At 41.5% G+C, this 23,143-nt stretch overlaps 1 protein-coding gene across 5 annotated transcripts in view; it reads left to right on the plus strand.

Annotated features, from left to right (window-relative positions):
- The first annotated feature begins 445 nt into the window (after positions 1-445).
- The window catches only part of slc39a10 (solute carrier family 39 member 10), a 97,094-nt gene continuing 74,396 nt past the window's right edge, over positions 446-23,143 (plus strand). For 2 of the 5 annotated variants that reach the window (XM_067987763.1, XM_067987764.1), the window contains exon 1: positions 8,378-8,406. In XM_067987763.1, coding sequence (XP_067843864.1) covers positions 8,393-8,406 — 14 coding nt within the window. In that variant the 5' untranslated portion in view covers positions 8,378-8,392. Of the gene's footprint in view, positions 540-705; positions 785-8,377; positions 8,407-23,143 lie in introns of those variants that run through there. The other 3 variants (XM_067987767.1, XM_067987766.1, XM_067987765.1) reach the window with 3 other exon arrangements.

The raw sequence follows: 23,143 nt of genomic DNA on the forward strand, positions 1-23,143 counted from the left end.
TTATGGAAACAAAGTCTCAGGCCAATGTCACAGGATGAAGAGTGGCCAAGTTTGCTGGGGATTCTGGGACTGACTTCGGACTCCAAAATCTGTGTGCCGTCAGAAAACCTTTTACACAATCCCCATCTGAAACAAAACTATACCAGAAAAGGAAGCGGGCATAAAACTGGCAAAAAAATGAAGGCAATCACCATGGAAATGGGGCCAGCAGGAAGGGAACGCAGATCCTTCCAGTACTAAAAAAATTGCAATAACCAACTCAAAAACACCTGTACCGCACACAATAATACCCACACACGACTGATAACACTATTCTATTGTTAAACAGGAGTTAACACTGCTTTTGGTTGTAATAAAGAGCTTCCTCTCACTAGTCACATTGCGCCGCTCGGCTCTGCAGAACATTCTGGTAGGTTTCCGGATCACATGACCGCCTTTTCTATCTTGCACCGAAAGTCCTAAAAGGTAAACAACAAGCGATCGATTTCATTGTCGGTCAAGTCGCACGGGAACAAAAAAAAAGAGGTTTAATGGACAGGGTAGGTTCAGCGCGGGTGCATGCCGTGTTGTGTGCCGGTAACGGGAGGAGAGGAGAGGGGGGGTTTGGGGTCCGGGTGAGGCGGGTAGGGGAAGTGGCGGTTATTTTTCTTTTTTTTAAAATGAAGGTTGGTTGGCGCGGGCGACTCATAGCGTGCAGGACCTGCGAATGCGGCGCAAGCGCGGCCCGCCTCGTGCTCCTTGTGTTGGTACCGAGCGGAGAGGATGCACACGGCACTCGAGTGAGGTATTTAAACACCCATTTGTTTTCCTTCTCACAACCAAGTTGTTGAGCGGTACACACGGGTGTGCTGCTTACTTTAGTGGTCAAGCTCTTAAGACCGAGCGTTTCCGCTCGTTATGAATTTTAATAACTTATAAAAATACATAAATTATATAAACATCAAGAAAACAGGGAGTGGGGGGTTGAGACGGGTCCCGCTGACCTCGAGTCTGGTTCGGTGTCACGTGTCGCGATTGATGCGCTTTGCAAACGTTTTTTTTTAAAGAAGAAAAACATGTTTTTTAAAAAACAAAAGAATGGCGGTATCCGCAGCTGGCCGTCTGCTTTGGCCGAATACAGCGAGACTTCGGAAGGAATCTGTGACTACGTTAGATAGGGAGTAGGCCGGGGGTGAACTCCGGGTGATTTTATTACCGGCTGATTTATTTTGTGCTTATGGAACCGCTGCTATCGTTCTGGCGGCTGTCCGAATGCCGCAGGAGCCCCGAGCTCCCCCTGCCTGGATCCGAGCATTACATTACTGATGCGGCGGTGGTGGGGGAGGGGAAGGAAAGGGCAGGCTCACCCTTATACATTGATGAGCGGCTTGCTGTCCTTTTAGCAGATCTCTAGCTGTGTATCAGTGTTAAACATTGTGTGGTAGTTTTCACTTAAATCTTATTTCATCTCGATTCATGTCCCTTAACAGAGAGAATTTTTTTTGCTGCAATTTTCGATCATCACTTTGGCGCATGTTTAACGCCCCCCGCCTCCGAAGTGGATAGGAACACATCTGATTTGAAATTTTAAAAAACATTTCCTATCTGCTTTGTGATCAATGGACTAAATACAGAAGAGATTTAGTAGAGTTGAACCACAAATGATGGAGATTGAACGTAAAATGTTGCAATTTAAAAGGCCATAGTTATCTTCCCTTTCTAAGGCAGACCAACCAGTTACAGTCCTGCAGATGATCAACGGGATCTTTTATGATTAATACTACGTTCTCTAAATGTTTTAATTTTGTTGGAAAATTGCAGATAAAAATTGCTAACGAAATGACACAATTTGTTGCATCATTCCATTAACATTGAGAGTTATCAAATATATTTTAAGTAGGATTCAAGTTGAAATGCAATTGCTTTACTTTGTTCATAGGTGTGTTTTTTGTTGGTTTATGCAACAGTATGTAACATTAAAAAAAATCTCAAGAATTGCTGTTGCTTGCTATCAACTACAGCTTGAATTCAGATATTTTCCATAATGGTTTGTTTATACTTGCAGGCTGAATGACATTGTAGATACTTTCACCGTTAATGCCCTTTCAAAGTTAACTTGATGTAACTGGATCACAATACCATCTTAAAATGAAGAACCTGTTAAATTATAGATGAAAGAGAAAACTATAAATGTTAAAAATCAAATAAGAACTGAAAATACATAGCAGTTTCAAAGTGATGGGTAAATATCTTGCATCTGACCCTTCATCAAAAAAAGTGATTAGCTCTCTAGTGATCTTCAGTGGCATTGCTCACGTGCAGTTGGGGATATGTAGTTTTGAAACCGATGCCCTAAATACCAATGTTCTTAGTTTCACTCAGTGCTTATTTCAGGTGGGGAAGACTCATTAGTATAAATAGTTGATCTGGCCGTAGGGAATAAGCTGAGAGGGCTGGGTAAAAAATTGTAACCACAGACCTTTAGTCAGACAGTAGTAGCAGCAACGATGAATATAATGGCCTTCTGATTTTGTAATCTGGGCACTGCTAAGCACATAACCAATAATGCCATCTGGTTAGTACCGACCAGTCAGAATCCAAGTAATTTTGCAAACACAAAAATGTTAGTTAAATACATAGCTGGGGCAAGTGAGAGATAAAGTAAAGAAACCTAAATGTATTGTAAATTCAGTTTTATTTTAGGCTGCATTCTACCACATTCGTATTGAGTTGTGATCTGATTTACAAGTGCATCTAACCAGGAGGTGTGACACCATCTACAACTTGGATTTACACTGGGTGTATGAATCTCCTGTGAACTTTTTCAACTTGGTGGCACATGTACCCAAGCTACTTTTACAAACTATTTACAGCACAGAAACAGGCCGATGTATATTGTATATATTATAAAAGAATTATATTTTATTGTACACTGCTATTATAAAACATGTGGGGGCTAATTTTAAATGCCTTTGCCTGGTGTCAACGGGATGGTACCAGCCTGAAGATGGCATTGTCACTGTCCGCCCTGTTTACATTTGGCACTCTGGCCACTGCTATCTTGAATAGGTTCATTACAAGAGTGGGAGTGCCTGCCTGTTTCAGGCGCCATTTGTACCGGTGATGAGCAGCCTAACCTTAAAGGGACCACTAGAGGCCACTCAAAAGACAGACCAAAGAATTTTTTATTTTTGTGGGGCCAGGAGGTACAGGCCCGCTCCCTGCTGGTGTGCCCCCTCCCCTTCCTTGGCTCCGACTTTTGGACGGCTGCATGTAGGAACCATCCAATTTCCCATCCTCCCCAAATGCTGAACTGGCTCAGGGTCCTTATTTGATGTGCGCAGCTTGCTGGCTGCATGTAAGTGAGGCCTGGGCACAAAATGGCTCGGGCCTCATGGCAGTTACAGCGTGCAAGCTCAGTGTAAGATCCAACCAGCAGTATAACTGTGTTCCATGGCCTGATTGCTACACTGTACAGACATTGGTATCTATAATGACAGCCGTAGTGAATACTGATATTAGTTTCGTGGTTAATGAATGACTTTGATTAATGAATTAAAAATATTCGATCTTGCCCTATTTTAGGTTTAGGAACGGACTGATGTCAACAGTAGTTCAGTTTATCATGATGGCATATTAGCTGTAAATATCAAGGGGACTATGCCACATTCATAGCTCAAAGGATTTCTATTGTGTGCATGCAACATATGGTTCAAGCTGCTATTGGTCCCACTACAAACTACAGTACCCTATCTCACAGTCAATTATTCCATTGCTGAAATAGTTTTCAAAGAATTTACATGGCTGCCCTAGCACTAGCTTCCAAATTTGCATCCATCAGCATTTATTAGGTGCAGTGCTGAGATGCTGAATTGGGGATGTAGAAAAAGATTTGCAACCAGAATAACAATGCTTTTTAAAAAAAAACAAATGTAGTAAGAGCACTAGAGAAAAGAAAGGCCCATGGTTATATTAAATTGTGTGTGTGTGAATATAGTGGGTATAAAGCACATGTATTAGTTGACATCCAGTGGCGTTGCGGGCAGAGATTGAAGACAAGTGTAGTTTTCAAGTGAAGCAGGATTAGAGGGTAGGGATAATTGGACCAGGGCATCCAGACATAGTTTTGAAGTCATCATAGTGTCCTTATCTTTATAATTCCATGATAAATTCCTCTGTCCACATTTATAATTTAAATGCTTGTGTAAACTTGTCATGCTGTAATGCACATCCCTACCACTAGGATTCTCGTCGAGCATAGTGATGGGCAATACAAAATAACCAGGCAATAATCTGGTTGATTGCTGATGCAACAATGAAAAGGATGATAACAAATGAAACTACAGTTGATTCATAAATGAAGAATTCTGATGCCAAGCAAGCTTTGCAGTTGTCAATCTTCATTTTAAAAGCAACAAATCATCTTTGTCTTAGTGACGAGAAACAAGCTAAATTACATGATTTTTGCAAGTACCTGGTATTTATGACATCTTGTGGATCAATACAGGCTGTTGATGAGGAAAGTCCAATGACCTAATATTGTCTCTGACTCATTCATTCTGCGAACGTGTGGCTTAGAGTATAATATTCCATGAAATTGCAACGTGCTTTTAGAGAAGTAACTGCATAAAGGATGTAGAGCAGACAAGCGCACATGCCAAGGAGCAACTTTTCTAATGTTAATATTCAAAGTATAGACCTTCCTAACTCAAATTAAGTGTTTAAAAACTTATGTTACATTTTTAATGTAAAATAATGTCTGGGACGCTTAAGTGCTGAGAGAAACACCAACGGGAAAATTTGAGAAAGACCAAAGACGTAATCAAAAATACAGGTTTTTAGAAAGCTTTTTTGAAGACTGTGTGAGGTTGCAATGCAAAGTGATAGAGAGACAGTTCCAGAGGACAGAGAGTAGTGATTGATCAGCCTTCTGGTGGAGCAGAGGGAATGGGGAAATCAGAGCCAGGGTGCAGGCAGGAAAGAGTCAGGGGAAAAAAAATCTCAAATAAGTAGGGCAAGATTATGGAGGGACTTTAAAATGTGAATCTTGGCAATTGATTTGCTGAGGTGCAGAAAGCTGGCAAGGTTGCAGGGTCCATGGTGATGGGTGGGGGGAAAGGATATAGATGCAGAGTACTGGTTTAGCTGACGCAGGGAGGACAGAGAGTTAGAAAAATCAGTTCTCGAGCTACTTTTAGTGATATTATCAGCAGCTGAGGAGTGAAATTCATCTTTAAATAAATATTGGCTCTGGATTCCCCACTCTCCGCTCCACCAACAGACTGATCCCTTGGGCATTATTCCCCATCCTCTGCAAATCTCTCCCTCTTGCCTTGCTGTGTCCCTCCTGGCCTTCAGAAATCTTCAAAAGACCTATATCTTACACTGTCATTGGTGTGTCCTCTAACTAACAACCTGTCAACAAAATTATGAGAGTGCATAGCTTTTTAACATGCAATTTTCTTGGTGCAGTTTTGTTAAAAGTTTATTATGGAGAAAAATGCATTCTCTCATTTTTAGTCAAGAGGTATGTAACCTCCTTAGCCAAAGTAAAAGTATGAAAGAAAACTAATCAGAATTCATGCTAACTGATCTATTGAAGTGCTGGTGATGAGACTTCCCCATTAAGTACTTTGATTAGATACAGGTATAGGCATGCTTGAGAGATTTTGTACCTCATTTTTGTTAAACCATGCAGTGATGTGGCTGAAGCATGCAGTACTTATAAATAGTGTACTGTCTCGCTGTTTTTAAGTGGAAAATTGCATATGGATTAGATTGCTGGAGAGTTTTAGAAACCAGCAAAGGATGACCAAAAAATTGATAATAAGGGAGAAAATAGAATATGAAAGTAAACTAGTGAGAAATATAAAAACAGATTGTAAGAGCTTCTACAAGTATGTAAAAAGGAAGAGAGTAGCAAAAGTAAACGTTGTCCCTTAGAGGCTGAGACAGGAGAAATTATAATGGGGAATCAGGAAATGGCAGAGACGTTGAACAAATATTTTATATCTGTCTTCACAGTAGAAGACACAAAAAGCATACCAGAAATAGTGGGGAACCAAGGGGCTAATGAGTGAGGAATTTAAAGTAATTAATATCAGTAGAGGAAAAAGTACTGGAGAAACTAATGGGACTAAAAGCTGATAAATCCCCTGGACTTGATGGCCTACATCCTAGGGTTCTAAAAGAGGTGGCTGCAGAGATAGTGAATGCATTGGTTACGATCTTCCAAAATTTCCTAGATTCTAGAACGGTTCCAGTGGATTGGAAGGTAGCAAATGTAAACTCCGCTATTCAAGAAAGGAGGGAGAGAGAAAGCAGGGAACTATAGGCCAGTTAGCCTAACATCAGTAGTAGGGAAAATGCTGGAATCCATTATTAAGGAAGTGGTAACAAGGCATTTAGAAAATCATAACATGATTAGGCAGAGTCAGCATGGTTTTATGAAAGGGAAATCGTGTTTGACAAATCTGAGTTTTTTGCTTATGTAACTAGCAGGGTAGATAAAGGGGAACCAGTGGATGTACTATATTTGGATTTTCAAAAGACATTCGATAAGGTGCCACATAAAAGGTTATTACGCAAGATAAGAGCTCATGGGGTTGGGGGTAATATATTAGCATGGATAGAGGATTGGTTAACGGACAAAAAAGAGAGTGGGGATAAACAGGTCATTTTCAGATTGGCAGGCTGTAACTAGTGAAGTGCCGCAATGATCAGTGCTTGAGCCTCAGCTATTTACAATCTGTATCAATGACTTAGATGAAGGGACCGAGTGTAATGTATTCAAGTTTGCTGATGATACAAAGCTAGGTGGGAAAGTAAGCTGTGAGGAGGACACAAAGAGTCTGCACAGGGATATAGACAGGTTAGGTGAGTGGGCAAGAAGGTGGCAGATGGAGCATAATGTGGGGAAATGTGAGGTTATTCACTTTGGTAGGAAGAATAGAAAAACAGAATATTTTTTAAATGGTGAGAAACTATTAAATGTTGGTGTTCAGAGTGACTTGGGTGTCCTCGTACAAAAACACAAAAAGTTAGTATGCAGATACAGCAAGCAATTAGAAAGGCAAATGGCATGTTGGCTTTTATTGCAAGGGGGTTGGAGTACAAGAGTAAGGAAGTTTTGCTACAATTGTACATGGCTTTGGTGAGACCTCACCTGGAGTACTGAGTACAGTTTTGGTCTCCTTATCTAAGGAAGGATATATTTGCCTTAGAGGAGGTGCAACAAAGGTTGTCTTATGAGGGTTGCCCTATGAGGAGAGATTGAGTAGAATGGGCCCAAACTCTCTGGAGTTTAGAAGAAAGAGAGGTAATCTCATTGAAACATTCAAGATTCTGAGAGGGCTTGACAAGGTAGATGCTGAGAGGTTGTTTCCCCTGGTTGGAGAGTCTAGAATTAGGGGGCATAGTCTCAGGATAAGGGGTCGGCCATTTAAGACTGAGATGAGGAGGAATTTCTTCACTGAGGGTTGTGAATCTTTGGAATTCTCTATCCCAGAGGGCTGTGGATGCTGAGTCGTTGAATATGTTCGAGGCTGTGCTCGATAGATTTTTGGAATCAAGGGGTATGGGGATCGGGCGGGAAAGTGGAGTTGAAGTCGAAGATGATCAGCCATGATCTTATTAAATGGCAGACCAGGCTCGACAGGCCGTATGGCCTTCTGCTCCTATTTCTTATGTTCTTATGTACTGTAAATGTCAGATATTGCAAAACAATGCAGATTTATCAGTTTGGAAATTTGACCACGTGGGTCCTCAAAAGTATGTAATGCATTAAGGGACTGAGGATAACTCCAGATGGCTTTGTCAGTTTATCCATTGAGTAACATAGGTGTACAATCCAGTAATGGCCCAGGTTCAGTGATCATTTTGCTGAGTAAGCTGATTGTAACTGGATGAGGGTAGGCCATTACAATATGCCTCAGTGTCTTGGGTTAGGGAGGGAAAAATTAGCCAGGGTTGCTTTCAGTTGCTATCCAGTAACCCCCGCTGTCTGATTGTACACCCAGTAAGGACGCAACTGGGCTCAGCTACTCATGTCCTCCATAATCGACACTCATTTTCATGGTTCACAGGTGAAAAAGGACCCTATGCAACTGTACTCTGTAATGCATTGGGGGGTGGTGGTAATTTTTTAAAAAAGGAAAGTATAGACATGACTGGAAATGAAGCGGTTATCTATACAGCACTAACGTGTATGGTTGCTTTGCAGTGAGTCGGATTTTAAAGTATAACTGGGTTTTAACTCTGCCTAATAAAAATTAAACTGTTTTTAAAGCTGTTTATTTATTTACAAGTAGTTTATACCTCATGACGTAATTGAAAATATGCACTTGAACTTCACGACTCAATGGCTGCAGAATAAGGATGTTGAATTAAGTTCAGTCTGTTCTATAGCAGGTATATGACACAAAATAGGTAAGATTCTTCCTTTTGCTGTTTTTCCCTCAGATTTTTAATAATTTACTTTTTAACTGAAACTTAACAGACTGTCACAATTGCTGAAATGTTTATTTTAGTACTCTCGTGAGATTGTGGTCTCTGCATTTGTAGGAATTGGCCTGTAGTATTTTCTCTCTGCTTCTCCACTAAAATGGGCACATGTTTTTCTTGTTTTTTTTTGCAACATTGATTTTCCCCCCTCCAACTTTCTCCAGCAAAATGTGACATTCTCTCCTCTCCCCACCACAATTTTTACCAGAATAAAAATAACATACAATCTCAATTATTTTTGTTTAAAATTTAATTGAAAGTGAATGCTTGAATTAGTTGCTTTCTCAGAATGCAAAAAGATGTATATTATATATGCTCAAATATTCAAAAATGATCTCCATATTTCTTTTCTCCGTCCTGTTTTCCTTGCATCCAAAATTATGTACTGTCTCCCTGGCAACTGTATAGTATTAATATTGTGCTAACAAGTTTTCAAATTCAATCAACGAACTCTTCTAATTGATCTGCAGAACTTAGTTCTTGGGAGATTTTTAAATGGCATCTTCTGGGCTTAATTTGCTTATACAAATGACCTTGATTGCCATTAATATTTTCAGCAATCAACTTAAAAAGAAGTACCTTGTTTGTGCTATTTTTGCATAGTCTATTCCAGGTAGTTTACAGTAAGAAAGTTTTCCATACACAATGTATGACAAAAGGCAGAACATGATTATAGAGGTGACACTGCACCCATGAATACTAGAGCCATTCACTGCTACAGAGGAGGAGGATAACAGTTTTTCCACTCAGTTTCTGAGCTGATTCCCACAATTGGAAAATGTGTCATCTCTGCAAGAGGGAGGAAATCTGGCACAGTGATGTACTGCTTCTGGTAAACCTTGTGTCTCCTTATGGCTGGTCAGAAGGAATTTGTGTGTGAGTGGAGCATGACTGAACCATCCAAAGCATGCTACGATTACCATATTTTTATGTAATAAGATGACACATGTATAAAATGATTTCCCTATTCTCTTTCCCCCCCCCTCCCAAATTAATTACTTTCATATAAGGTGAACATTTTAAACCTTCTGTCCACTAAAATGTTTACCTTCATCTCAGCTGCTGCCCCCAAATATATTTTCTCTTGTTCCTCATTTCAACCAATGGATTTCTATCCACTGTTGTTCTGTTGTATTTTGATATTTAAATAGCAGTTCTTCCACCTGACTTCAGTCCTGACCACTGCTATTGACTTTTAAATCTCTTCTCCCTGTATCTGTCTTGCTCTGCTGTCTCCAGCTTTAGATCAGTAGTGGGATCTGGGACTGAGGTCAGGAGGAAAAGGAGCTATTTAAATATCAGTGCTTGAGGAGCAGAGCAACAGCCTGTGTGTTGATTCCAAAATCCTGGCCATTGTTTGCAAATCTCTCCATTGCCTTGCTCAACCTATCATCATTGCCACATCTTCAAAAGCCTTCTTAAATTCCATCTATTCCAACTAAGCTTTAGGTCACTTCCCTAAATATGTTTCCAACTTCTGCCTGTTACATGATTTCCTCCTTGAGAAATACGTGGGGACATTTTGTAATCTTTGTCGCTGTCCCATTTCAGATTGACAGGAAAGATTTGGTGGGAATCCTTTTCAGTGGACTGAATACAATTTCATTGTTCATGTCTTGAGCACTTGTACTAAGAACGAAAAAAAATGGGAAAAGTCAGATATCTGTGAATTTGTTAAGTCTAAAATGTTCATCTTATTGCCAAGTCAATTTCACAGTGTAAAGCCACATGTGGAGCTGCGCAGGCTGAAAATAAAAATGTGATTTGCATGACATTCTAGAAACACTAGTCACATGGTACAACAGGGTTAGTGATGTCCCACGATGTTACTTGCAGCTAAAATTGTCAGTGTTTAGTAAGCGGCTCTAAAGCACCTTCTCCCATGTTGTTCCCATGACAAACAACAACTTGCATTTATATAGCACCTTTAACATAGTAAAACGTCCCAAGGCTCTTCATAGGAGCGTTATCAAACAAAATTTGACACAGCCACATAAGGAGATATTGGAACAGGTGACCAAAAGATTGGTCAAAGAGGTTTAAGGAGTGTCTTAAAGGAGGAGAGAGAGGCAGAGAGGTTTAGGAAGGAAATTCCAGATCTTAGGGCCTAAGCATCTGAAGGCACGGCCGCCAATGGTGGAGGGAAGAAAATCGGGGATATGCAAGAGGCCAGAATTGGAAAAGTACAGAGATTTTTGAGGTTTATAGGGCTGGAGGAGGTTACAGAGCTAGGGAGGGGCGAGGCCATGGAGGGATTTGAAAACTGGGATATGAATTTTAAAATCGAGGTGTGGCAGGACCGGGAGCCAGTGTAGGTCAGGGAGCACAGGGGTAATGGGTGAATGGGACTTGGTGCGAGCAGAGGTCAAGTTCATGGAGGGTGCAAAGTGGGAGGCCAGCCAGGAAAGCATTGGCATAGTTGAGTCTGGAGGTAACAAAGGCATCGATGAGGGTTTCAACAGCTGATGAGCTGAGGTAGGGGCGGAGACGGACGATGTTACAGGTGGAAGAAAGCGGTCTTGGTGATGGAGCGGATATAGGGCTGGAAGCTCTGACCATCCCCGCCCCTCTCGTTGCACCATACAGGGTCCAGGCCATGCTGCTGAACTCAGGCATCTCTTTCACCTGGTTAATGTTGATAGAGAGCCTGGACCATTGTGTCATAGTAGGATACAGCGCAGAAGGGTGCCATTCGGCCCATTGTGCCTGTGCCGGTTCTTTGGTAGAGCTATCCAATTAGTCCCATTCCCCTGCTCTTTCACCATAGCCCTGTTTTTTAAAAAAAAAATTCCCTTCAAGCATTTATCCAATACCCTTTTGAAAGTTATTATTGAATCTGCTTTCACCACTCTTTCAGGCATTGCATTCCAGATCATAACAAATTGCTGAGTAAAAAAAGCTTCCTTACGTAGCCTCTGGGTCTTTTGCCAGTCACCTTAAATCTGTCCCTTTTGGTTACTGACCCTTCTGCCATTAGAAACAGTTTCTCCTTATTTACTCTATCAAAACCGTTCATGAATTTGAACACCTTTATCAAATCTCTTCACCTTCTCTGCTCTAAGGAGAACAACCCCAACTTCTCCGGTCTCTCATACCTGAGACCATTCTAGTAAATCTCTTTTGTATTCTCTCTAAGGCCTTGACATCCTTCCTAAAGTGTGGTGCCCAAAATTGAACACAATGCTCCAGCTCCTGCCACCTTCAAAGATTTGTGTGCATACACCCCCAGGTCTCGCTATTCCTGCACTCCGTTTAAAGTTGTACGTTTGGTTTATATTGCCTCTGCTCACTCTCTTCCTACCAAAGTGTATTACTTCACACTTCTTTGCGTTAAATTTCATCTGCCATGTGTCTGCCCATTTCAGTAGTCTGCCTATGTCCTCCTGAAGTCTGTTACTATCCTCCACATTGTTTACCAGATTTCTGAGTTTCGTGTCATCTGCAAACTTTGAAATTATACCCTGCACACCCAAGGACAGGTCATCAATATATACCAAAAAGAGCAGTAGTCCTAATACCAACCCCTGGGGAACACCACTGTATAGTTCTCTCCAGTCTGATAAACAACCGTTCACCACTACTCTCTGCTTTCTGTCCCTTAGCTAATTTTGTATCCATGCTACCACTGTCTTTATCCCCATGGGCTTTAATTTTGTTTACCAGTCTATTATGTGGTACTTTATCAAATGCCTTTTGAAAGTCCATATACACAACATCAATCGCACTACCCTCGACAACCCTCTCCGTTACTTCATCAAAGAACTCAATCAAGTTAGTCAAATGCGATTTTCCTTTAACAAATCCGTGCTGACTTTCATTTATTAGCCTATATGTTTCCAAATGCCAATTGATTTTGTCCTGATTTATTGTCTCTAAAAATTTCCCCACCACCGACGTTAGGCTGATTGGCCTGTAATTGCTGGTTTATCCCTCGCCCCTTTTTTGAACAGGGGTGTAACATTTGCAATTCTCCAGTCCTCTGGCAACACCCCCATATCTAAGGAGGATTGGAAGATTTTGGCCAGAGGCTCTGCAATTTCCACCCTTACTTTCCTTAGTAACCTAGGATGCATCCCATCTGGACCAGATGACTTTTCTACTTTGAGTATTGCCAATCTGTTAAGTACCTCCTCTATTTTTATCCTACCCAATATCGCTGTTACCTCCTCCATTACTGCTACATTGGCAGCATCCTCTTCTCTGGTGAAGACAGATGCAAAATATTCATTTAGTACCTCAGGCATACCTTCTGCCTCCACAAGAAGATTTCCTGTTTGCCCCTAAGCGGCCCCACCCTTCCTTTGACTACCGTTTTACTATTATATGTTTATAAAAGACGTTTGGGTTCACTTTTATGTTAGCTGCTAATATATCCTCAAACTGTCTTTGGCCCTCTCATTCCCTTTTTTAGATCTCCTCAACTTTCTGTATTTAGCTTCATTTCCTACTGTATTATGAACCTTACATTTGTCATGAGTCTCCTTTTTCTGTCTCATTTTAATCTCTATATATTTAGTCATCCAGGGAACTCTAGCTTTGGATGCCCTTCCTTTCCCCCTTGTGGGAATGTGTCTACCCTGTACCCGAACCATCTCCTTCTTGAAGGCCTGCAATTGTTCAATTACTGTTTTGCCTACCAATTTTTGATTCCAATCCACCATGGGGAATTCTGACACATTCTGCATCGTTGATCTCGGAGTTGCATCACTAATGAAGCGATGTAGGCAGTGAGTGTGTACCAGCAGGTAAGTGAAAGGTGAGGGGTAGTGCCACTCTGGTGCTTCCATGAGCCCTGGCCTGCACACAGATTCTCCTGCATATCTCACTCATAAATTGTGTCAATTTATTTGATCGGTGGCATTCATTTGTGCCTTATCCACACCTCACAACATTTTCCCTCTTTTTAATATTCCCATTTCCTTGTGCCTTTTTTTTTTGTTACCTTCAACTTCCTCCTCTCATTCCTACTGTTCTCCTTTTGTACTTTTTTTGCTCCGTGCCCTATCCTGTATTTTTTTTTAATGCACCATTTGCATTCCTTCTTCCTTTCCAGTGATTATGCTCTGTAATCTTGGCCTTGATATTGGTCTCACTCTTTCTTTCTACTTCTATGCTCCTGCTTCAAACTGTGCTAATTTTCTTCAGCCTTTTCTTCTGACATACTTGGAATTCTACATTAAGTCTTTTTTTTAAAAAAAGATGGTTTAAAAATTGAAATGAAAAAAATTCACAGGACTAGAGACACAAGTCTAAAGAAGGGTTTGAGAAGAAATCAGTGGGGCTCAGAGCAGATGCCAAAGGGAAGTATGATGTCCGAGAGGGAAACCAGCAGCCTCACCTCATGGAAGGGAGTCCAGGAACAGGGCCCAAGGCTGGAGACGAGAGCTGATTGAACCTGATGTTGTGCTGGAAAGTGACTGCAGATTTGGCATTTGATTGATCCCTGCCAATGCAATCGATTATTCAAATCACTGAGAGCAGAGCTTCATCAATACTCAGACAAGCTCTATTTTCTTTGTTGCTTATAGTTAGATTTGCCTTAGAGTACTTAAATTAATGTAGTTTAGAATACTATTATGAAATTTAATATATAAAAGAGGTTATTTGATTTTTAAAAGCAAAGATTGCTGCTTGTAAATTAAGAAGTTAAAGTGGTATAATGCTTTTCTTGTATTGGGGAGAGTTTTTAATTTCTGTAACAGCGGCGATAGGTTGGGAATCTAAAATTAATTTTCCCATATATTAACAACTAAATTTATTTCCTTCGATAATCAAGTGACAGCTACTCATGATCAAAGTTTGAAATTAATGTACTTTTTATTGCAACACATTGGTGGTTTGAGTTTAAATTCAGTTTGCTTTTACCATTCAGTCTGGTTCCTGCCACCACAATTATTCCACACCCCCACTCCTGTTTCCTGTTCCCATGATCAGGACGCCTCACTTGCCTGCCACCCCTCCATCAGGGTTCTCGCCCAATGCAACTCCTCTTTCTGTTGGTTTCCCAGCACCATGCAGGTAATTGGCCATTAGTTGATTGAAATGCTTGATGCATTTATATTGGCACAGATTTTGATGGAGTGGGGCATCTTGCAGCGTGCCCTGTTACTTAGACTTTTTCCCTCAGACTCAAGTTCGAAAAATTTTTGTACCACAAATGGCTGGGCGTACAAACTGTTAAAGGGGCATCTGGGACCTTCGTGAACGACAGTCTATCACCTTAACCAATGAGGTTTAAGGATAGAGAAAGCAACAGGAATGACGGAGAAGGAAATAGGGTGAATTAGAATCAAATTAGGTACAGAAAGAGAAATAAAGAAAGAAAAAAGACAGAAACATTTTAAAAACCGCTAAGAATTTACTACCTGAAGGAATGAGAGTCCACAATTTCAGTTGTTCCCTTTCTGGGCTGGAGAGGTTGAGTGGCATTGCAGGAACATAAATCTCATCATTAAAAGAGTCCTTGTGCTGTTACGTACCTAACTTTCTGTGGCAAATGCAGCAATTTCTTGAAACTCATGACGAGGTTGACGGCGAGCTGCCATTTTCGCGAGCCTAACAGCAGACTGGCACAACTCGGCCAGCAATTTAAGGCGATTCTCAAATCACTCTTCCTCGCCACAAGTTGCTGGAGAATTTACACAGTAATGACGGCGTGCGCATAAAACCTGCCGTTATTGTCCCGGGACGTTCTGGGCCATTGTGTTTTCCAAATGTATGAGTCAACAAAGGCAGTATAAATGCAATAAGCACTGTAATGAACAGCTAGTTTTCCAGCTCCATGCTGGGAAACAAGACATTGGGATGACAGATTTGGGGACTGGGTAAAGGGACAATGATGAGACGAGGGCAAAGGGATATGGAGTGGGGATTCAGTGATAGAGCTTTCACCTCCCTGGTCTCACCTACCCACCCACTCCTGGTTAAATTTCCATCCCTCCCTGCCTCATTTTCCCACTCACCATTTCCTCTCTAACTTATGCTGTGGGTGCTATTATCCTCCATGGTGGCAACTACCTATGCAGGTACTTGAGCCCAGGGAAGGCAGTGATTCTGTGCCTGGCTTATCCTTCTTAGCTTTGTGCTAGCAGATTCTAGGACTTATTTCCTCCCAACTGCTGGCAGACCTTACATCTTTTTCTTCTCCACTTTACTCGCCAGCTCTCACAGATTCTGAGACCCCTCCTTGTTGCTGCTAGATCCTTGGGATCACTATCCTCAGTATTGTGAGATCCGAGGAGCCTGCTGGATTCTAAGACCTCCCTGTCCAGTGCTGCCACAGCCCAGGCACCAACTTTGTGGTGTTACAGCCCTGGCAGCCCTTTGCACTGCTGCCTACCCTCGGGATCCCAACAAATAATGCTGCTATATCCAATACCGTCTCCTCCCCTGTCCTGCAAAACTCCAGGAACCACCCAGATTGCCAACCCCACATTTCAACCTCTAGTTCTGCCAATGTCCAGATTCTTCCTCCTCCATGTTGCCGAAACCCAGGACATCAGTAAATCATCAGAAATCCCAGGACATCTCCCAGTATTACAAATCTTCAGGACTCCCACCCCAGTGCTGCCAAATCATGAACCACTCCTCCTTCTGAGCGCATAAAGCCTAGGGCTCCCAGTTGTATTGCTGGCAAAATTCAGGATTACATAAGAAATTGGAGCAGGAGTAGGCCAATCGGCCCCTCGAGCCTGCTCCCTTAGTGTTGCTGAACCTCAGCATCTGCACCATAGTATTGCCAAACCCAAACCCAAGCCCCCCCCCCACCCAAAGTCCAAGCCCACCAGAGCTGCTAAACTGCTTGACCCCCCCGCCCACCACCACCACCATGCTTTTAAATGACTGGTGTCTGCCTCCATCCTGGCATATCTTGCCTATTATCATGCTGTGTATCATATTTTCTAAAAAAGGTAAGAGCTAAAAATTGGGTACGTAGGTAAAGGATCATATAATAGTAATAATTATAATGTCCATTGATTTCCAGTTTTATTGCAAAAATGGTCACTCGTGGATCTTGATTCCAGAAACACCAGTTAAAATCCCAGAAAACCATGTAATAAAATACATTTTGACTTACGGTCACCATAAATCAATGGGCTTATTAATAAATTGGATGTTATATGAACATCCCTATTATACAAAGAGCATAGCTTCCACCTCCCTGTAAGCAACATCATGGGAGATATGCTTGGACATATAAAAATGTTGCATTTAGTGTGTTCAGTGCACACAAAATGCTAATTGGCTTAAATTCTCCAGGAACCCAGTGGGGGGTGTCGAACACTTGAAACACTTACTTTACTGGTTTTGTGCAGCTCCTTATCAAATTTCTTTCCAAATCTTTTAGATGGCATTGCCTATTATCTCTACAAATAAAATTTATTACAGCTTCACCCCACCGTGCCCCTCACCGCTGCAGTATAACAACTTCTGGCTCACTGTGATCTTCAAATTGTACTAAAATCACGTAAAATTTGGCTAGCTTGAGCCTTTTCCACCTGGTGTAAGTACATTATGTATTGCTGTGGACAAATTGAACTTCTTGTTCTCTCGTGTTAATTCTTAACTGAGGTTTTGAAATTGGGGGGGTGGGAGAGTGTGGCAGAAGAGAGAAAAGATGCATTGTCACTCAACCTTGGTTCCCAAGACCAGTCAGCTTCTTGGTAAACATCATGTTTTCCCAGAAATGCTGAGAAGATGACCCCAATTTTTTAAAAACTCTTTGTTTCTCTCTTGGCACGCATATAAAATATGGGTGTATTTTTCCGATAACTGAGGATCTCAGATAGTTGTAGGACCTAATGCAGGCATATTTATTTAAGTTCTGTATTTCATTTCAGATTAGGCAGGACAATTGACAAACATTTTGTTTTGCTCAGCCTATTGGTTTGGTATAATGTTTCAAATTTAGAATGCTCCAGCAAAGCAAGATTCTGTATACTGCATTTCTTAAAACATTTTATGATTTTTTTTTGTTTTGTTTGTTTTCATAGACTTGCAGTGTTAATATTACCGTTAAGGGATAAAGATAAAAGTGCACTTTTTAAAACATGTATTAATTTGTTCTAAGTGGTGTTGCAGACAATTAAGATTTTTTTTTGGTATAAAATTGTTTTCCAATAAGTACAGGTGTTGCAGATTGCTGTCAGTGCCAATTATTTCCACCTTTAGTTATACATTCCACTTGTTTAAGACTACCAGAAAATATGGCATTGGTTTCCTGTCTTTCTCAGAGGAGTAAGCCTAATGTGTGTAACTTCATTATATTCCAAGATGATCTCTGCTTACAAAGAGTATAGAGTTTTTATAACAAAGGTACAACTTGATGGCCTAATCTGATATTTTCTTCTTTGCCTTTCTGAAATTTTCTTAGCAAATATGGGAAAGTAAGGAAATTTACTGATAATTTTTTAAAAATCATTCTCTGGATGTGGGCATAGCTGGAAAGGCTGGCATTTTATTACCCATCCATAGGGTTGTCCTGAGAAGGTGGTGGTGGGCCGTCTTATTGAACCACTGATGGTGGTTTTTGATACAATTGAGTAACTTGCTAGGCCACTTCAGAGGGCAGTTAAGAGTCAGCCATGTTGGTGTGGGACTAGAGTCACATATAGGCCAGATCGGGTAAGGACAGCAGGTTTCCTTCCTTAGTGGACAATCGTGCACCAGTTGGGTTTTTATGATCTGGTCACTTTTACTGATACCAGCTTTTTATTAAAACCAAATTAAATTCTCAAACTGTCATTTTTTGTCATAATTTCAAAACTGCCTTATTATAAATTCAAAATGCATAGTTGCTAAACCCAACTTTAAAAGAAAGTTACAGTATTGTACAAATATCCTTTAAATTGTCCAATGTATGGTTTTTTTTCAACAGCATACTTACATTCAATTAGATTTCAGGAAATAAATATTAAAGGGATGAATTTTATGGGTTTTATGTGTATCGGTTGATTTTTCTGCTAAAGCTTTAATTTCACTTTCTTTCTGATCTGCACTATATAGTTTGCACTTTAGATGATTGCCTAAAATGTTGTGCCACAGCACTAAGTTTTCTGACTATGGTGTGCATATATCAGATTTTACACGAAGTAGATTTTTTTTTCTCCAGTTTTCTTTCTTTTTATCCCCACCCTGTCTGGAAGGTACTGACTTATGCTGCATATAGTTATTACAGTCCTCCAGTACCTCCTCCAAATGTTCTATTGTCTTGTGTCCAAATATTAAGTGTCTCCATGTGCCTGTGTTGGCATCGTATCCATGTTGAATACTGCATTTTACCTAATATGCACTTTCCAGGAGTAACTGAATAGTGATTAAGAGCACAAATCCTGGGTGTTTATCTTTTGCTTTCCTGTTCCAAGAGCACAAAGGACAATTGTATCACCTCTGCAGACACTGTAACTGAGATCAGCTAACTCAGCACAGATTGGGGAATCATACTTGGGGCCCTTCTCGTTCATATGATTGAGTACCACATTGGGTGGTGCATTTATCTAAGTCATCAGGGGAACTCATAGTAACTGTACTTTGTTAAGCTGCATACCAAAATATCATGTTGTAATAAGTGCAGTATTTTCCAGACTTATGGGGCATGATTTTATCGGGGGTTGGGGGGGTGGAATTCCTGATTGGAAACCCGGGAGTACATCGTAAGGAGGTTTTTTTACTGTTTCCTGCCCGACAGGCCGGCCTGATTGACAGGCTGGTCTCAGTCTCACGGGAGAAGAGGAAGGAAGAGGAAATGAGCAGGTAAATGTTAGATGTAGGGGGGGGTGTGTCGGGGGTCAATGGGGTTGGGTCCAGTCATCGGGGCGGTCAGGGTCATCGTGGGGAGGTGGGTGTATGAAATCATAGGGGTGTCGGAGATCGTGGAGGGGTTGGGGTGTCGGAAATCGGGGGGGGGGGGTGCGGTCAGAGATCGTGGGGGTGGTCTCTGCAGGTAGGCTTGTTGGGCCTGGGGGAAGCACTCTTGCTCCTCTGGGCCCGCAAGCTGTGCTATAAAGACACTTACCTGCAGTTTCGGGCCTTCTCACCTCCTCACGTGGCGTGAAGTAGAAGACCCAGGAATTCCGGTCCCCAGGGGTTAAAAACAAAAAAAACATCAAAATGGAGGCCCGCAGCCTCTTTGAAAGCTTTCACTGACCAACCCACCTCCTGAGAGCGGGTTGGTCGCTCGCCCCTCGTCCTGCCTCCATGAAAACTGGAAATGGGCGGGTTTTACATTTTTAAAATTTTTACTGCCCCCTAGTCCCCAACCCACCCGATTTTCCTATTTAAAATGATGCCCATGATGACTGTTCCAGGCACGAAGCCTACTTTCAGAAATCTCCAAAATGACATGTGATGATTGATTAACTCTATATGTTCTTCAAAGTTGTGCTTCAACTTTGTAAGGCTGATGGTGAGTTTTGCTCTCAGCTAAGTTTCAAGATGCACCTTGAAAGGGAAAGACTGATCCATCAGCAAGCCCCGAACATCCTATTAGCTAAATCATGGAGTTGTCAGTAGATTTGTCCAGGAGAACTTTTTTAGCCAGTACGTGACAAGCCCAACAAGAGAGGATGCAATTCTAGATTTAGTCCTGGGAAATGAAGACGGGCAAGTGGGTGAAGTGACAGTGGGTGACCATATTGGGGATAGTGACCACAATTCAGTTCGTTTTAGCATTATTATGGAAAAGGACAGAGTTAAATCAGGAGTAAATGTTTTAAATTGGGGGAAGGCAAATTTTACAGAACTAAGAGGTGATTTGGCAGAAGTGGACTGGACAAAACTACTTGAGGAGAAATCAGTGGCAAGCCAGTGGGAGGCACTAAAAATTGAAATTCTACAGGTACAATGCAGACACGTCCCCTCAAAGAAAAAGGGTGGCACTGCCAAATCTAGAAGTATACAGGGCAAGATAAAGCAGAAAAAGAAAACTTATGACTGTCACAGAAAACTAAATACTGTAGAAAGCCTAGAGGAGTATAGAAAGTACAGGAATAACGTAAAAAAGGAAATAAGGAGAGCAAAGAGAGGGCATGAAAAAATATTAGCTAGTAAGATTAAAGAAAACCCAAAGATGTTTTATCAGTACATTAAGAACAAGAGGATAGCTAAGGAAAAGGTAGGACCTATCAGGGATGATAAGGGTAACTTGTATGTAGAAGCAGAGGATATGGGTAGGGTTTTAAATGAATATTTTGTCTCCGTATTCACAAAGGAAAGGGATGATCCGGACGTAGTAGTTAAAGAGGAGAGGTGTGAAATATTGGATAAGGTAAACATAACGAGAGAGGAAGTACTGGAGGGACTGGAATCCTTGAAAGTTGATAAGTCACCAGGGCCAGATGGATTGTTTCCTAGGCTATTGAAGAAAGCCAGGGAGGAAATAGCGGATGCTCTGAGGATCATTTTCCAATCCTCACTAGATGCAGGGGAGGTACCGGAGGACTGGAAGACTGCAAACATAATACCATTGTTTAAAAAGGTTACGAGGGAAAGGCCGAACAATTATAGGCCGGTCAGTCTTACCTCAGTGGTGGGCAAACTATTAGAATCAATACTGAGAGATAGGATAAACTGTTACCTGGAAAGGCATGGTTTCATCAGGGATAGTCAGCATGGATTTGTTCAGGGAAGGTCATGCCGTACAAATCTGATTAAATTCTTTGAGGAAGTGACAAGGAGGATTGATGAGGGTAGTGCAGTAGATGTTGTCTACTTGGATTTTAGTAAGGCATTTCACAAGGTTCCACGTGGCAGGCTGGTCAGAAAGGTAAAAGCCCATGGAATACAGGAAAATGTGGCGAATTGGATCCAAAATTGGCTCAGTAACTGGAAACAAAGGGTAAAAGTCGATGGATGTCTTTGAGAATGGAAATCTGTTTCCAGTGGTGTGCCACAGGGCTCAGTGTTGGGTCCCTTGCTGTTTGTGGTATATATTAATGATTTAGACTTGAATGTAGGGGGGCATGATTGGCAAATTTGCAGACGACACAAAAATTGGCCATGTAGTTGATAGTGAAGAGGATAGCTGTAGACTCCAAGAAGATATCAATGGGTTGGTGGAGTGGGCGGAAAAGTGGAAAATGGAGTTCAACCCGGAGAAGTGTGAGGTAATGCACTCAGGGAGGGCAAACAGTAAAAGGGAATACGCAGTAAACGGGAATATATTGAGGGGTAGAGGAAGTGAGAGACCTTGGATTGCATGTGCACAGGTCCCTGAAGGTGGCAGTACAGGTAGATAAGGTTGTGAAGAAGGCATACAGAATGCTCTCCATTATTAGCCGAGGTATAGAACACAAAAGCAGGGATGTAATGATGGAACTGTATAAAACGCTGGTAAGGCCACAGCTGGAGTATTGTGCGCAGCTCTGGTCACGGCATTACAGGAAGGACGTAAGTGCTCTGAAGAGAGTGCAGAGAAGATTTACAAGAATGTTGCCAGAGCTTGAAAATTGCAGCTACGAGGAGAGTTTGGATAGGCTGAGGTTGTTTTCCTTGGAGCAGAGGAGGCTGAGGGGTGACTTGATTGAGGTGTACAAAATTATGAGGGGCCCAGATAGAGTAGACAGGAAGTACCTGTTTCCCCAGCGGAGAGTTCAAGAACTAGAGGACATTGATTTAAGCTGATTGGCGGAAGGATTAGAGGGGACATGAGGAAAATCTTTTTTACCCAGAGGGTGGTGGGTGTATGGAATTCGCTGCCCGAATTGGTGGTAGAGGCAGGGACCCTCAACTCTTTTTTAAAAAGTACCTGGACCTGCATCTAAAGTGCTGTAAGCTGCAGGGCTATGGACCAGGTGCTGGAAGGCGGGATTAGAATGGGTACCTGGTTGTTCTTTGAGCCGGTGTGGACACAATGGGCCGAATGGCCCCTTCTATGCTGTATCTTTTCTATGGTTCTAAACCATCCTGCTATCCTAGTCAAAGGAGACAGTGTGGTATTGTGTGTTTCTTGCCTGGAAATACTTTAAGTAAAAGTACTGGATATCAATAGAGGGGTTGGACAATTGAATTTTAACTTTATAACTATAACTACTAAACCTTATTATTAAAAAGCAGCATATTGTGTATTTTGCAATTGAGGCAATTTCCAAACTTTTTTTTAAAAAAGCAACAGTATGTTACCTTTACTTAAAAAAAACACTAGTATGTTTAATGTCCCCTCTCATCAGCATCTGCAACATAACTACATATGTTACATAGAATGTACAGCACAGAAACAGGCCATTCAGCCCAACAGGTCCATGCCGGTGCTTATGCTCCTAACTAGTCTCCTCCCTCCCTATTTCATCTAACCCTATCAGCATATCGTTCTATTCCTTTCTCCTTCGTGTTTATCTAGCTTCCCCTTAAATGCATCTATGCTAGTTGCCTCAACTATTCCTTGTGGCAGCAAGTTCCACATTCTAACCATTCTCTGGGTAAAGAAGTTTCTCCTGAATTCCCTATATGATTTATTAGTGACTGTCCTATAATATGGCCCCTAGTTCTGGTCTCGCTGCATATGGAAACATCTTCTCAATGTCTACCCTATCAAATCCTTTCATAATCTTGAAGATCTCTATAAGGCCACCCCTCTGACTTCTCTCTTCTAGAGAAAAGGGCCCCAGCCTGTTCAATCTTTCCTAATAGGTAACCTCTCAGTTTCTATTTGTGAACTCTATTCCTA

This window comes from Heptranchias perlo, chromosome 7, assembly GCF_035084215.1.
Source record: "Heptranchias perlo isolate sHepPer1 chromosome 7, sHepPer1.hap1, whole genome shotgun sequence".
NCBI classification, from domain to species: Eukaryota; Metazoa; Chordata; class Chondrichthyes; order Hexanchiformes; family Hexanchidae; genus Heptranchias; species Heptranchias perlo.